The following is a 17,534-nucleotide window of genomic DNA, read 5'->3' as shown; positions in this document are numbered from 1 at the left end:
CCCCAAAAGGGGAAGAAGATGAAGAAATAAAGAAATCGGCTTCCAGCATGCATACACATGAATGTACATCAATACATGCAGAGAACATACTCCAAAGCCTATGAATTTACATCAAACCCTGCAAAAAGTGTCCTTCAAATCCTAGAATAATGAGGCATTAGTGTGATAGATCTAACAAGATAGAAACAAAGGGGATGTGAATGAAGCATCAATGTGATAGATCTAACAAGGTTGGGAAACCTCTGACCAGGTTGGGCGATTGAGGACTCATAGTTGGGTGACCGAAGATTTAGAATTGGGCAACCTCTAACAGGTTTGGGCTACTAAGGACTCAGAGTTGGGTGACTTCTGACAGCTTTTTCCAATGCGCATTTTTAAAAAAATCCAAATAAGACGGTGCATATCGCACACCTGCACTATTCGTGGTCGCAATTCCCTTATCAACCCTATTTATGATTTGGTGTATAATAGACACGTCGTGCATGCATACATACACAGATACATACAATCATCATCACCTTTCATAAATGGAGTGCCATGTGGACTTATCAATGTGTGTGTGTGTGTGTGTGTGGAAATATGAAATTATATTAATAAATGTGTGTGAAAAAACACTACTTACAATTGGTACCACAATGGAATTGTATGGTTTCCCACTACAGTACACTAGTAATCGAACGTGTTGACATTGTCAGTTGGCAAGATGAACACTCCACTAACGAATGAATTTCTACTTGTTACAATACAGAAAGCTATCACATTAGTACTCCCTTTCAACTTTCGTAGATATGCTTTGACTTCATGCCTAACATCAAATACAAAATCATTGTGCATATCCCAATTATGATGCAATCCCCTCATAAATAGGAAAACGGTCTCTATCTCTTATTTTGGGTTGACCAGTGTGCATCATTCAAACACTCACTGTATTGATGTCAAATAACATTGAGAAAAAATTTGTCAATAACTCCAATTGCGATAAGCGAATTGATATTGTATGAAATAATGAGTATTAGCTTCCTCTTTAACATGCAAAAGAAGCAATTACCTGTTGCAACTTGTTAGTCCACGTTGCGTTAGAGCTAATCCCAAAGGCAACCCCCCAATTAAAACTCTTCAAATGAAGACCTTTGCTACAAGTGGCAATTAGAATGCCAACTACATTTTAAAGTCTGTCGCCATCCGTTGTCGTGAAGATCCGTCACTACGCGCGGATCGTGAGGCGAAACCGCTGGGGTTCTGGACCAGAAGGATTTAGAGTCGATACAAGCTTTAGCGAGAAAGTACTTAAGATAGATTGGGAAAGAGAGAAGTTGAGATTACACGATTGAGAGAGATTGATTGAACTTTTAACTTTAGATTTAAGAAACAAGTTACACGATCAATTTGATAACGAATTTCTTCCTCTTAATTTTCATAAAAAAAAACCGTGTTTTTTCTCCTCCCCCTTCCTTCTTTTATAGATGCTCTCATGCAATTGATGCATGTGAGGGTACAAGACATGCATAAATTGCATGTTTGCCATTTGGCGCTTATGTATTACATGTGGTGCATGATAACCATGTCACTCATTTTAGCTCTCACGTATGAGAATTTACATGTAAAAGTACAATGATAGAAATATAATTTTAACTAAATAGCATGGCTTAATGGTAAGCCAATTGACTCATAACTTGAAGGTGCAAGGTTCGAATCCTTACTTCTCCTCCTTGTATATGTATATTTGTATATATATTTATATATTTATTTATATAGTCGCCGGATGCCGTCGGTTACCGGTGCCTCGCCGGATGCCGGTGCCTCGCCAGATGCCGTCGGTTACCGGTGCCTCGCCGGATGCCGTCGGTTACCGGTGTCTCGCCGGATGCCGGTGCCGTCGCCGGATGCCGTCGGTTACCGATGTCTCGCCGGATGCCGGTGCCGTCGCCGGATGTCGTCGGTTACCGGTGCTTCTCCGGATGCTGGTGCCGTCGCCGGATGCCGTCGGTTACCGATGTCTCGCCGGATGCCGGTGCCGTCATCGGATGCCGTCGGTTACCGGTGCTTCTCCGGATGCCGTCGGTTACCGGTGCCTCGCCGGATGCCGTCGGTTCACCGTCTCCATCGCCGGTCCGGTTTTGGTTGGCCAAAACCCTTTACGAGTAGCTAGCCCACCTCCACTCTTAGTTCAAGTTACCTTGAACTCTCTATGCTCCACACATAGACACAAAGATAATATCTTTTGCTCCACCTTATATATGATGAGAGTCGTATTTGTCGTGCCTATGTGGGATATCTCACAATTTTCTCTTTTCTTTTCACAAACTTTATACCCTCATATCTTGACATTTAGTTGTCCATTTCTCGTGTAATAAAGTGCATTCGAAACCTCCATCATTTTGTACTTAGATATTAAAAATGTTATCTTCACAATTATTGTATTATGTGATTCATACTCGATTTCGTACGTTTTATCGGATTTTCACACTATTGCCGAAAATCTTCACGACATCGTAATCAAAGTTATACACTCTTATTCAGCCTTAGATGATAGCCATCAAAGAGACTCAACAGAAAAATGATACAAGATTAGTAGTCACTTGTAAAAATGGCATTCAATCCCATAAACACCAATCAACCCATTATTGCTCTTATGTTTGTCGATGTAAAGGACCTTGCATCAATGGGATATTTTGTAGTTGTTGTCAAATAAACCTATAATTGGGTGGGGTGTGTAATAATAGTAGTGCTTCAACAAAGTCTACTTTTAAACAACTCAGGTTTGATAGTCTCTTAAATGGTTTCGTAGACGGGTTTGATTCGAGTTTTTGATTTTTTGAAGGAGTTTGAGTTTCAAACTCGCGAACTGAATATTGCTTGTTGCAACATCCCACACACATCAATCTATTAGATATAATGTTCATTAGCAAGATTCTCAAGCATCAAGAATCACGTATTAATTGCACATTGCAAAGAGAGGTGACAACGATGATATGTTGACATAAAGGGAGGCCAACATGATCCATAGAACCGATCAATCGTTACAAAGCACTCTCCTCGAGTTGCATGTATGTGTGAAAATAAAAAACAAAAAACTAAGTTTGTTTTCACAATTCACTCTTTGGGATTTATATGACAATTGGCTATGTGGACGAGTAGATGAGAAAAGCAAAATATGCCCAATCTTGTCAACAATGATTTTGTCCTTGTTAGACTTTCCCGAAAGCCAATAAAACCTAGTATGATCTCCTATAATTCATGTATAATGTCCTCACATTCGGGGCATTCCATAATTAGTTGTTCAAATATTCTTGTCACTTGAGGAAACATGTTCTCCTTTTTTTATTCAATGTTCAATTAACCCTGAACTTCTATTTTCAATGTCCTCGATCAACACACGAAAGGTGATATAGAAGGGAGAATAGAATGAATCAATGCATGAGAGGGACAAGGATGGAGCTAGGGCATTCGGGAGTAAGCCAAAACACCCTACGTATTTTTATTATTTCCCCAAATTTCTAGAATCAGTCCACAAGGGGAAGGAAGATAGGTAGAATTCACTTAGAATTCAATATATGACTTATGGAACCCAGGTTAAAACATTTTTTCACATAATGTGTGTGGAGTTGAGTACATCAAAGTCTTGATGTTGAAGAATTTTACTCATGTAATTGCTGCAATTGAGAGTACATAATGCACTAATGAGCGTCATTCAAGCTTCACACTGCTCGATCATGAACACACATCTAGGAGGAACGACATTCAAACCTCTCAAGCTAAAATATTTTCATGTAAATATGCATGGAGTTGAGTAGTAGAATTTTACTTACAATCATTGCAATTGAGAGTACACAATGTGGTGGTGAGTGTCATTGAAGCTTCCCATTGCCCGTTCTAGCCAATCAAGATCATACATCCATGAAGAAAGGCGTTCAAACCTCTTAAGGTAAAACATTTTTTCACGTAATACATGTGGGAGTTGAGTAGCAAACAAAGTCTTGATGTCAAAGAATTTTACTCGCAATTATTGCAATCGAGAGTACACAAAGGTGGTGGTGAGTGTCATTTAAGCCTTGCATTGCCCAATCAAACTAATCAAGATCACACATAAGGAATGACTTTCAAACCTCTTCAATCTAAACAACATGTAGGGCCGAACTGACAATGCGTGGAAACCAGGGTCATAGGTGTTGGGGAATGGTATGAAGGCACGATCTTTTAGACTCACGAAACATGTCCGGGGCCGAAAAGAAGAGATAGAGAGAGGGTTTAGGCTGAACTAGTTAGTGCTTGGAAATGAGGATGAATTGTTGCTCGTAACTAAACAGGGGATGGGACAAAGGGCATTTTGGGGAATAAAGGAAAATACAGGGAGGGGTATTTGGGGAATAAAGGAAAATATAGTGAGGGGTATTTGGGGAAATATAAAAAATGGAAGCCTCTCGCAATGGATGACACAAACAAGATACATATGCATCGACGATTGTCTGAGACAGAGACAGAGGCAGAGGCATAGACAGAGGCAGAGATCAAATCTAAAAGAAGACAGAGCGGATCGAAACAGGAGGGAATAGAATAGAGAAAGGGGAAGTAATGGAGGGGGAAGGGAGCGCTTTCCCTCTCCCCTCCCACCATCGCTAGCTTCAACTATCAGGTTTGTGTCCTAAATCCGACTATACATGTGTGTGTGTGTGTGTGTGTGTGTGTGTGTGTGAGAGAGAGAGAGAGAGAGAGAGAGAGAGAGAGAGAGAGAGAGAGAGATTAACGTCTTCTAAGACCAAAATTGACCCATGAGATATTTGGTTTACAACAAAAAATGGGGTATTTACCCATTCATAGAGAGAGAGAGAGAGAGTTAATACCATGATCTTTAATGGGTAGAGGAATATTCAACTTCATGAATTTGCAGGATTTTGAGTAAACCTGAACATAGAGACATAGTCACATATATCATATGGCAAAGACATAGGGAGCCATGGTCATGGAAAGCAAATTATATGGGTGCACTTTTGAAATATCATACACCAACGAGTGCTTCTCAGCCTTGTAGAATTTCCCTGTTAACCATTCCTCCTGTTTTGTTTGTATCTTCACTCTTGTTCTTGGTCCTCAGCAGGGCAACAAGGCTGGGCTTCACCTTCTTGTAAAAGAGACTAAAATGATTTGAAGAAATTAGACAAATAGCAACGTTGAGTATAGCAATAGTCGTGCCAAAATAAAGGTTTTGATTCTAAAGAGTTATTATTTAAAGCTATTTATCATGAAGCATAGAAGGAGAAAGTGAGGAGGATGAATGATAAGAAATTATGAAGGGAAATATTATCTTATTGATGGGCGTAATAAGTATTGATTGATGTGTAACCATAAATGCTAATTTTGGTATTCAGTTACTCCATAGATTCACTATTTCTCATTGCTACCAGGGATACTAGAGTATGCATATTGTGGGATTGTTTGAATAATGTGTGAATTTTCTGGATCTTTAAATATTGACCTAGCTTCTTCCTTTAGTATTTACCTTCCTTTTGTTTCGTTCCCTGGCACATATTCAAGCTGTTTAAAGGGTCGATTTCAGGTGAAATTGGGTAAACAACTGACAATGGCTAGACCCATACCTCCTGTGCAAGGAAGGATTCAGGAATGGAAGGAAGAGATATCAATCTCCTAATGTAAGAACTGCTGTGAAGTGGCCACATAATTGAAGATGAAATTCATCCGGATAAGTGAAGCTTTAAAAATCCATTCTCCAAACACTCTCGCAATTGAGAGCATTGGGGCAAACATTTTGAGGAAGTTCGTGCAAATTTGAGGGAATTTAGGGATATAAAAGGGCGGCCTTATAAACGTGTAATGTCGAGGAATAAATACCATGATCAAACAGTGTGTCTCACTAGAAATAGAGGAAGACTATTCTGTTGCTATAGAATTTTAGAGATTAAGTGGCGGTGTTTACATGTGGGGGACGTTTTTCTAATTTGCCATCATTCGAAAGGTTTTAGTGTTGCAAATAGCTGACTGTGAAATACTCCTATGTTTTCCACTACTTCCAAAATGGGCTCCAGCTTTCATTATTTCTCCAAATTCCCCTGTCTACCTCCTTTTGAGCAATTTCTATGGTAAATTTATCCCCTTTTACTGTCCTTTGGAAGTTGAGCAGAGGCATTTGGGGAAATAAAGAAAATCTCAGGGGTCATGTTATTTTCCCTACTATATTTATTTTATACAGACATCTTTCCTATCACGATTGTGAGATTTGTAAATATGGATGTATTCTCAGAATTGCCTTGTGTAAACTAGCTTCTTTTCCAAGAGTCAAAGAAATGGGAGCTTTATGTTGCTGCCCAAGGAGGGAAGACATTGCTGAGTTTACAACATCCCCAACAGAATCGATAAATTGCCATTGCTTTTGCATTCGGCGCAGCCTGCATGTTTTTATGAGGATGGTAAATTCTTTCCAATAAATTGGTTCTAACATTCAATGTAAGATGGCCTGGTTAAAACAGTACTGCGTTCTAAGCTGTATGAACTGTGTTGATGCCGATTGTTTTTATGAATGCTTATACGTCGAGTAATATTTGTTGACTAAGTTGCCTACATGAAGACCTTTGAATTACAACTAAGTAAAATTTATTTCAAATATTCCAATTTCTTAAAATTCCTTTAATGTCTGTGCATTTTAAAAAATAAATTGCATTTATTTCATGATCCTATCACAACTATATAAACGCTGAGTTGGATTGCTTGTCAATCCGCAGCTGCATCTACTCTTACTTGGTTTAAACAACCCAAATAATTGATTTGAGTACCTTCGGTAGGTTGTGCTCATTTGTGTTTATGACAACATAATCTTCACAGAAAAGGTTCTATGTCAATGAGTACACCAATTAGTTATGGTCAATGAGAGAGCTGCAAATACGTAGATGTCAATAAATGCATGAATAACTGACATGGCACTTCATTTAATAAATATTCTGCTGACTACAGTATGGTGCTTTATTCCACCCTTCTAATGGTCATGAATTGGTCTCTGCGATACAAACTATTGCAACTCCCTCTTCAACGGGTCTGTTGGTGGCCACAACAGGTGATACTTTTCCAGATACATACAGACCTCTCTTAAGGCCATATCCCGATGATGTTGATCGGAGATATATACGGTTACAAAGAGATGGATCAGTATCAGGGCGTGAGAAAGTAGGTATAAGCCAGTTGGATAGCGAAGAATCAGAACCTTTATGGCAAAGCAACATTGATGCTGGTGAGTTAATTAGAACTGCAGAAAGAAGAAATGTTGCAGATCATGACGATGAGCCTCAAGGGTACAAGACTGACTCACCCGATAAAAAACAGCAATCAGCAACACCAATGGGACGAGTGGAGCCCCTAATGTGGTCTGGGGAAGATGAGGATGTTTGTCCAACATGTCTTGATGGTATGTTAGTTTATTTCAATGTTTTAATTCATTTTGCTACATGATGCATCCCTAACAACTCAAAAACTTGTGGTCTCTTGTGTCTTCTTCTCTGAGATATGGTTATCTCTATATCTGTCTCCCTTGATCATAGATATGACTATGCCAACATATACTTAACTATATACGATCAAAATAAAACACACATTATATATGATAACTTGTCTCTTCATCCTCCCAGAGAATAGGATTTCAGTCAATTTTAATTTGTATAGAACAGATAGATGACTTTGCAATTCCCCGGAGAATTATCTTATGTTTATCTATTTCTGTGTGAAGCTGATTCATAGCTTTCTGTGCTTATTTGTGCAAGGTTTGAACTTTTATTGTTGAGAAATAATTTATGAGGATAATGCGGTTGTAAAACAATTATCTGACAGGTTATACAAAGGAGAATCCGAAAATAAGTACCCAGTGTGGTCATCATTTCCATCTTGGTTGTATCTATGAATGGATGGAAAGGAGCAATTATTGTCCCATCTGTGATCAGGTAAGGGTTTGAAATCTAGAACGTTCTGAATTTCTGCTTATTTTGTTTTTTTCATTTATTTTTTGGGGTTCTCTTTATTTTTACATTCGAAACTCTCTAATATTCAAACAATGACTTTAGACAGGTTTTTAAATATAAAATACAGCATGTACATGTCAGGATAATCTAGTTAGGATAGACTGATGTAATTTTCCACTATGATCATAAACCTTCCTATGCTCCTACAACAAAGCCCACAAATCTACTGCTAGATTAATTTAGATAGGGTTCCTTAATATAGACAACAAGTTCTAGACCTATTTAAAGGCCGCTCACTCATGTAAATACTAATGACATCATGCACTGTAATTTTATTTGTATCTAATTTAGTCTTATCTTGATTACTTACTTCGACTCACTAATACGAATGTTACATCATGCTTATTCTATAAAGTGTCATTTTTTGCTTCATATAATGTGCAGGAAATGGTATTCAATGAGACCCCTTGATGAGTTTGATAAAAACCCTCAAATATTAGGGCCTTGCTCCACAACCCTGTCTTATATCTCAGATCAATTAGGATTATCCATACAAATAATACCCTTTCAAATATGTGAACAATTATACCTTCTGTATAAGAACAAACCAACTCGTAAAGAAGGTAGTCCTTCACCATGTTGAACAACCCAGTGTTGCATCACTTCTTGCTGCTAATGTGGCTCACAAGCATCTTTTCAGGTAAAAAGATTCTTTTGGATGTAAAATATATTATGCCCAGAATCATGTACTTGCATGTAAATAGTATGATTACTTGAATGTAAACTGTTCTTAAAATTGAATTTCCTGGTACATGGGGCATAAAGGTAAGCCTTCTGGGTATAGAGGTTTGCTCACAAAGCTATGTAGTTTTTATTGACGCAAATATATATATATATATATATATATATATTCATTGCGGATTTGTAATTAGCATTTAATCTTTCTTGTCAGCTTCTACAGTTATTTCAAACGACAATGAGTAGCCTGATACAATGTAAAAGATCTGACCTTGCAAGGCATAATATTATGATCTCCCCAATTGTAGATGCTTTCAAATTATCATAATGAAATAATAGATAAGCTATCTAGGATAAGTGTGATCCAAGTTGAATGCTGAGATAACTCTCTAATCCAACTCTCTAGGATTAGACTATGGATATGATGTATACACTCATCTACGATGTATATAGGTCAAATGTACCTATAGTTGGAATAGTTACAATGTGGTAGGAAGAAGTAGAGCATGAGCTTTGGAGATTTACATGGTGACATTGAGGTCTTTCTTGTATCCATGTTGAAATGAATAGTAGTTGAAAGAACCCAAGTGTAGCATTGCCTCATACCATCTTAGCACATCACTATTATTAGCCGTATAAAAGTGAAGCTTATGGGAAGATTGAGCAACAGTGTGCCACTAAAAAAGTGTGCTAAAAACAAGCTATCCAAGGATGTGAGGCAAATGTGTTGTCGATATGGAGATCATTTATAGGAACTTGTAGTAAAAATTAGAAGCTAATGTTGTTGCAACCATCCTTGTGTGAATCTTATCTTTTTGTTATTACGATGTGGCAGTGTAAAAGAGCAACAAATCATTGCAAATAAATTTATAAAAGACAATTAATGTAATAAAACTACAAAGATATGACATATCTGAAATTTTGTTATTGACTTAATGTTGTTACACATGACCGCCGTACCATTGTACTCATTATTTTGAATCAATCCACTTGAGGGGAACCAAAGCATTGATTGATGGAAAACTATTTTATAATTTGTCTCAACAATGAACTTCAATGGCATTGTGTACACATTCATCCAAATTCTCAACAATCCCTTCATAAATGGGATGTGCAATAACCAAACCTTCAGTTGTGGCTTTTTGCGTAAGTTTAAATAATGCTTTGAAGTGTCATATAACCAAGTTCTAAATAGGATTGGTGCCAAACTAGAAAATTTTACTTAAGTTCTCCTCATGAACACACTTGTTGATGAACATGACAAATTGTTAACATCGAACTTCAATTTGTGGCATTGCAATATGTATTTGTTTATGAGCTTTGATGCATCATATACTACACCTAGAGCTTATTGATCATTCTAGAGGACATGAAAGTGGAGATTTGAGATTTTTATTTCTATCATTATTGTCATAGTGGGGAGTATTTGAGCCTGACCAGAGTAAAATGATCATAGATTGATATTTTGTGCTTGGTGAACTCCTTCATTCAAGCTATAACACTTGAAAATAGTATTATGACAACTACTTGCGCATATTGTAGAAAAAAGCTATACAAGTGTTGGTAGGGATAAATATTGTTGCTTAGTGTGGACCACCTTGAGAATGGTTTAGATTACCTCCATTTGAATTCTATAAAGCTCCTTACATAATATTAGTTATTTTGGGCAATTGCTATGGCTAAGCTCATAACTTAACTTGAACCCAACAATGCTTTGAAATCGAAGCCCATTCATTTTCCACATAATTCGTAGCATTTCCAAAATATTGTTCCTTGCAAACTTCTTAATGCAATCTCTCCATCTCTCTCTATTGGCAATATGATTTCTTGAAATTTCGAAGGACAATTAGGGATAAATAGAACGATTTTTAAATTTCCAAACCTAGAAGAGACAAACTCTCAAACCTTTCAGCTCTTATCTTCGGCAATGATATGATCCCAACTATCCACAAATAAAACCAAATGATATATTCAGCAAAGGGGAAACTTGTGGAGAGAAGGCGAAGGGCCTATACCTCTTGCTAGGCCCCTCGAGGGGAGTTGAGACTCGATGAATGCCAAGTAGAAAACGGAAGGGGGGCGTGTGCATTTCTCATGCTCCGACTTCAAAATAGAACAAGAAACGCTCGCAAGTTTTACCGTGACCAGACCAAAAGGCCATTCTCCTCTCTACAAATGCAAACAATAGAGGGGGGAAATCGCGCAGAGAGGGTGAATTGGCAGTTTGGGTCATAGTTAGTTAAGATGGTTGTGGAATCTGTGTTGATTGTTTAGAGCAAAGGAAGTGAACAATTCGTGGAATCTGTATTGATTATTGTTTAGAGCAAATGAGGTGGGCAAATTCAATAGGAAGAAGTGATGAAAATGGAGATTTGAACCCGGGATCTCTTGAAAAATGCTGTTTTATTAAGGAGAGATTGATGATGTATCTCTCTCATTATTCATAATATCATATCAAGATTATCTGCACATTAAGAGAAGTGATGATGCTTTCACTTACTTTTTTTGAGCCGCAGGAATGAGGATATGCTGAAGGATGAAACAGAGGAGGGCTTTCCTCTGTTTCTCCATTGGAACTCGAGATGGGTTCTCTACCTCCTTTGGCAGACTTCACCCTGACAGATCGATACTCACACCATAGTTTTGCATCCACAAGGTTTCCGCACCTGCCCAAACAGATCAATCAAGCCAGCAATTCGTTGGATTCACTCACTTTAGAAGAATCTCTAGACCTTCTAGATCACTCCAAAGACCCTCTCTCAGTCAAAGATTTGATATCTATCTTGCAAAAATGCAGAAGGAAAGGTAGCATTTTGTATGCCAAACGTGTGCATCACTACATAAGAGAGAAAGGCATGGAAACTCACAAAGATATTGGCAATTATTTGGTCCCTATGTATGTGGACTGCAAGAGCATATCTGATGCCGAAGAGGTTTTTGGTCGATTGCCATATAGGAATCATTATTCATGGACTTCTCTCATTCACGGATATGTTGAATGTGGTGAATGTCAGCATGCTTTCGATGTGTTCAATAATATGCAATTAGATATGGTATGCCCTAGTAGACACACTTTTCTTGCTATGATCAAGGCTTGTATAAGATCGAAATGTATTGATAATGGGTATGTTGTACATGCCCACATTATAGTCGATGGTTTTGAGGAAGATTTATTCGTTGGTAGCAATTTGGTTGATATGTATTCCAAATGTGGACGGATTCATGAGGCTCGAGATGTATTTGATCATTTGCCCACACAAAACACAGTCTCTTGGACATCAATCATTGTTGGTTATGTTGATAATGGTTGTGGTGAAGAAGCATTGAAATGTCTGGATCAAATGAAAGCCGAGGGTGTGTTACCTGATGCTGTTACTTATCTTTGTGGGCTGAAAGCTTGCTGCTCTTTGGGGTTTCTAGAGAAAGGTTATGCTCTACATGCCGAAATTGTTGAAGAAGAGTTGGATAATTATCCATTCATTGGTAGCATGTTGGTAGATATGTATGTGAAATGTGGCTTGCTTTTCGAAGCCCGAGCAGTATTTGATAACCTTGAAGTGAAAGATGTTGTCTTATGGAGCACGTTAATCTCAGGTTATGTAGAATCTGGTCTTGGTAATGAGGCATTGGATTGTATAGAGCAGATGCATAAGGCCAATATGCCACTGAATGCATACACATTCAATTGTGGTCTAAAAGCATGCTGTATCACCACAGGAACTCTTGCAAAGGGTCGTGAATTGCATGATGAAATTGTTAGAGAAAGCTATGAAAAGGATGCTTTTGTTGGGTGTGCTTTGGTGGACATGTATGCAAAATATGGTTCAATCACTGAGGCATTTTATGTGTTTGATGAACTTGCAGTAAGAGATAAGGTCTCATGGACGGCACTAATTTCTGGCTTTGTTGAACATGGATTCAACGAGGAAGCATTAGAGTGTCTTCAACAAATGGCAGAAGAAGATATATGTCCTGATGCAGCGACATATGTTTGTTGTCTAAAAGCATGTGCCAATTTGGGTAATGTCCAAATGGGTTGGAAATTGCATGCTGATATAGCCATGGACAGTATGGAGAATGGTGGTATTGTAGGAAGTGCATTGGTGGATATGTATGCAAAAACACATATGCTAGAGGAGGCACAAGAAGTATTTGATGGGCTTCAGGTCCGAAATGTGGTCTCTTGGACTGCATTGATTGCTGGATATTTGGACCATGGACTTACATGTGAAGCTCTTAGTTTGTATAAAAGGATACAAATGGATGGAATTCTTCCTGATGCAATCGGTTTCGCATTTGGCTTGAAGGCATCGGCAAGTTTAAAACATTGGGCAGAAGGTCTAGGAATTCATATTGACATTGTGAAACTTGGGTTAGAGAAGGATGCATTAGTAGGTAGCTCGTTGGTGGATTTTTATGCTAAATGTGGCTTATTCCGTGAAGCAAAGGAGTCATTTGATCAATTGCTTGTTCGAGATGTAATATCGTGGACAGCATTGATGATTGGATATGCAGAACAAAGACTAGAGGATAAGGTTTTTGAGTGTTTTACGCAAATGCAATTAGATGGGGTATTACCTGATTTATATTCATGGAATACTGTTATCTCTGGATGTGCGGACCAAGGAGAGAAAGAAAGTGTTTTCACTACATACCGACAAATGCAAGATCAAGGGTTATTGCCAAATAGCATAACATTAGTGAGCCTTTTGAAAGTATGTGCCTCTACTACATCGTTGGAAATGGGTAAACGAATCCATGCTCAAATTGAAGGAGCTACTGGGGTCGAAAATGTAAAGGTTGTCTTAGCCAATGTTCTAATAGAGATGTATTCGAGATGTGGTAGGATAGGGGATGCATTGGAGGTTTTCGATTCTATGACAACGAAGGATGTTGTCACATGGAACACATTGATTACTGGATGTGGGCGACAAGGCGAGATAGATATTGCATTCTCAATGCTGGAGAGAATGAAAGACGAAGGTATTAAACCCGAAAGCATCACTTTTGTGAGTGTCCTCTCCCTATGTAGCCATGTTGGGTTAGTAGATGAGGGGCTGAGATACTTCAAGGCGATGAGCAAAGACTATGGTATAAGTCCAGATTTAGAACATTATAACTGCATAGTTGATCTCCTTGGCCGGGCGGGACGTCTAAATGACCTCTTTGAAATTTTGGAGAGCAATTCATTTGAGCCAGATATTGTGACTTGGAGCACAGTGTTGAGCTCCTGCCACCAGTGGGGTGATATAGAGCTTGGTAGTCGAGCGTTTGAGCATATTGCAAGGTTGGATCAAAGGAATGCACCCTCTCTCATAGTGATATCCAACATGTATGTTGATGGTCATATGTGGAAATCTAACAAGAATTTCAATCCCATGAAAATGGATGAGCTTAGAAAGTTGAAAGGCCATGAAATGAACTGGATTGAGATTGATGGAAACTGTAAGCAATCTTTAGGTGAAGATAAAGAAGAATGCACAATGTCTCCTAATGCCATTAAGGTAGGGATGTTCGATAAGGATACCACATCATGTCAAAATATTGAGAGTCCATCGTCCCAGTTTGGACTAGAAAGTACACCTAAACAATCGTCAATTCAATTGATAAAGAATTCCAAGCTTTCTATTGAATGCCATGAGGCCTCGTCCCAAGTGTCGAGTCTGAAGGAGAGAGTTATCATATGTAAAGATTCCAATTGTTTTCCTTTTGTAATGAATGGAAATTGTTCTTGGGGGGATTAGAAATCGTGTTAGAATGATTCATTACCAAGGATTACTTGTAGCCTTTTTTACCCCTTAATAGATATATGGAGATGATAACTTGTAGGGGGTGGGATTCATAACAAGGAAGAAGTGTTCACAAACCTTTCTTAAGAATGCTTGGATATAGTGACCATACATTAAATAATGGGCCAAATAGATTTAATAAACGAGAAACAAGGAACATGAATGCATATAGTATAATGGTCTGAATCACTAAAGTAAATTCATGAAATGGTGACCACTCATAACCACTTTGGAGTGGAAGTTGAATTCACTACATAGTGGCTTGTAGGATGAGGACCCAAACCATGAGAAAAGCTCATTTTTCATTGGTTTCCACCTTTTGAGTTTATTGAAGAAATTTAGTGACTAGTCTAACCTAAACTTAAGATATGAGCCTTAATTCTCAATTGAACGTATCCATGTATATTTGATGGTTGTCTACTTGTAGGTCCAAACAAATCCCTACCTTTGCTTGATCCTTGGTTGAAAATGTTTTGGGCAAGCTATCACATCATTGAATCCACATACAATATTGATAAACTTAGAAGATCATAGACAAAGTTCATACATTTTAACATATTGGTACTTTAGGGAATGCATTGAGAAGGTACAAAAATGTTTATATGATGCCACAACAAGGTGGAGTTGAACCGCATCATACTTCATTATGCATCTTAACTTGAAATGAGGGGGGTGAGACCCATCAAATTAGAGGGTCTCATCCATCAAATTAGGACATTGATAAAAACAAGGGATTTGAAGGGAAATATACACCTACCAATCCAAACTTGGGATGCTAGCAAAAAAAATACCTACCCGAAATTGTGGTTTCAAATCAAGAGTTGAGGCTTCAATGCAACACTCGCCACGAAAGTTCTTCAAGTTTTAAGTTTATGCACAACGAAAACAATTGTCCTAATACATGGACAAGTTTAGGTACCCTAAAATCAAGTGTTCATTGACTTACTACCGGGCATACAAATTGATGCCCACTAAGAATATTGTTCCTTTGGAACTCGACACATTTGCCTATACTCACAAATTACAATGCAATATAGTTGTTTGGATTTGGATTCGAACCCATCACCGTAAAGTTGTATAGGTTTTTACAACAAAGATCATTCTCTAGAGGATTATTTTTGTTAGCTACATTAGGGAATTTAGAACGCAAAGTTATATCAGAGTTCTGAATTCTCAAGCATATCATCATCATAATCTTCTTCTTCTTCTTCTTTCTTCTTCATGGAATAAAGTTCTATCAGAGTTCTGAATTGTCAAATCATCATCATCATCTTCTTCTTCTTCTTCTTCTTCTTCTTCTTCTTCTGCAGCTGCTGCTCCTTGATGGAACCCCAAGGCCAGGAGATGCATAGTAGGTTCGAAGCTCCCCATGTGAGGTCTTATGATGTGCACGTCTACTTCTTCCAAAGCAACAAATCCATGGCCGCCGAGGCCCGATCCTTACACTCACAAATCAAAGAAACCTTCCCTCATCTTCTTGTCAAGTTTTGGGCCGATCCCATCGGCCCTCATGGCATCGGGAACTTCGAGATCAACCTCAAGACGCCCGCGCAGTTCGCCGCCTTCGTGCCGTGGATCCAATTACACCGACGGTCCTTCTCCGTCCTTGTCCATCCCAACACCGGATACCCCCTCGATGACCACACGATCAATGCCATGTGGATCGGCCCCGCGCAAGTGCTCGATCTCTCTGTTCTCTCTAATGACTTTGATGAAAGCTATGGCTGGTTCTGATCTAAGAGAGAAGCTCTCACATACACACATACATATATGGTATGTATGAGATCAGAGAGGCACATCCACATCAATAAAATTGACACATATATATGCTTACACATCCATATATATATATATATATATATATATATATGAATGCATGTATGTATGTATGTATGTATGTATGTATGTATGTATGTATGTATGTATGTACATGTATCAGTATGTATGTGATGGCTATGGATGGCCTTGACAGTCTTGATTTATCTCATCTAGATTTCATTTGATTTAATGAAACACAATCTGGTGGTTGCTCTTGGCACTAATTTTCTGATGTTGTAATTTGTTATAACTTATGATGCCAACCATGTTCATTACATATGTGGTCAATTTGTGTGTATCTTTGCAACCATGCTAATTGCACATGTAGTCATTCTGATGTTATGATATATATTATAAACTATGACTATCGCATATAGACTTTGTGGTGATATATATATACCATCTTTATTTCAGATGTATGTAGTTGTTTTTGCTGTATGTTTATGTAAATCATGCTTATTGCAATGGATTTTTGTTTGTTTGGTTGCATTCCATAAATCATGTTAGTCACTTGTAAGGCATGGAAGTGGATTCTTATTATTTCTCCTCAGTCCTGCCCATGGAACAAAATGTATGGAGTTCTTATTGTGTATTAGAGACCACAAAGTTGATGAAGGATTGCACAATTTGGAAATATTCTTAGAGAGATCACACCTTCAAAAGAGTAAGTCATTCATTTATGAATGGTCCCATGAAGGATGGTTACATGTTCCATAACTCAAATTTGATAACATTTCTTTAAACAAATGGTAATTATTCCAACAAGATCTTCTTCATCTTTGAGTCATCAAGGTTTAGTTTCACTAAAACAACTACTTACATTCATGACCAAATTATCGGGATTGCTAAAAACAGACATGGAGTAATCATAAGTTTAGCAAACTTCCTGCATATGTTGAATGAAGCATTGGGATAATTAATTGTTCTCTAAAGTGGTTGATTCTAGATCTTGTAATGAACGTTTTCCTTACACATCATTGGGGGTGGAGGGAGGCATGTTACAATGCATACAAATTGTTGCTTTTGCACCAAATGTGTATCGAAACTACTCCTCATCAATTGTTGCATTGCTCTCTAGCTCAATGGATTTGAATGAATGGCATTTGATTGATTTTGCAATTTGTTGCATGTGTATTGATATCTTTGGCACACTTTCAACACTTCGGTATTTTCTTTCCTTCCTTGTGGAGATGCAATGGTTGGTCATACATAGCATAGCACCATAGATATG

At 38.0% G+C, this 17,534-nt stretch overlaps 2 protein-coding genes and 1 long non-coding RNA gene across 4 annotated transcripts; all 3 read left to right on the top strand.

The window, feature by feature from the left end:
* Positions 1–4,443: 4,443 nt before the first annotated feature.
* LOC147860756 (E3 ubiquitin-protein ligase At3g02290-like) lies at positions 4,444–8,759 on the top strand. Of its 2 annotated transcripts, none has more exons than XM_087323573.1 (5): positions 4,444–4,633; positions 6,257–6,422; positions 6,964–7,411; positions 7,831–7,940; positions 8,403–8,759. In XM_087323573.1, exons 2-5 carry the CDS (start codon positions 6,300–6,302, stop codon positions 8,427–8,429), a joined length of 708 nt encoding a protein of 235 aa, XP_087179699.1. In that variant the 5' UTR covers positions 4,444–4,633; positions 6,257–6,299; the 3' UTR covers positions 8,430–8,759. The 2 variants fall into 2 exon arrangements, with proteins under 2 accessions (XP_087179699.1, XP_087179698.1); XM_087323572.1 differs by having other exon boundaries at positions 4,446–4,633; positions 6,277–6,422.
* A 339-nt stretch (positions 8,760–9,098) lies between these two features.
* Positions 9,099–9,632, top strand: LOC147860755 (uncharacterized). The gene is made up of 2 exons (XR_015530120.1): positions 9,099–9,365; positions 9,398–9,632. It is a non-coding gene; the product is annotated as an uncharacterized LOC147860755 (long non-coding RNA).
* Positions 9,633–11,219: 1,587 nt separating this feature from the next.
* On the top strand, positions 11,220–14,443 carry LOC147860754 (pentatricopeptide repeat-containing protein At3g53360, mitochondrial-like). The gene has a single exon (XM_087323582.1). The coding sequence runs from the start codon at positions 11,279–11,281 to the stop codon at positions 14,438–14,440; it is 3,162 nt and encodes a 1,053-aa protein (XP_087179708.1). The 5' UTR covers positions 11,220–11,278; the 3' UTR covers positions 14,441–14,443.
* The last annotated feature ends 3,091 nt before the right edge of the window (positions 14,444–17,534 follow it).

Source organism: Azolla caroliniana, unplaced genomic scaffold, assembly GCF_043228905.1.
Source record: "Azolla caroliniana isolate FFs.n. ecotype wild unplaced genomic scaffold, voAzoCaro1.0.p SCAF_8, whole genome shotgun sequence".
Taxonomy (NCBI): Eukaryota; Viridiplantae; Streptophyta; class Polypodiopsida; order Salviniales; family Salviniaceae; genus Azolla; species Azolla caroliniana.
Note: the sequence above shows the minus strand (reverse complement) of the source record. Positions and strands in the feature narration are given on the sequence as shown.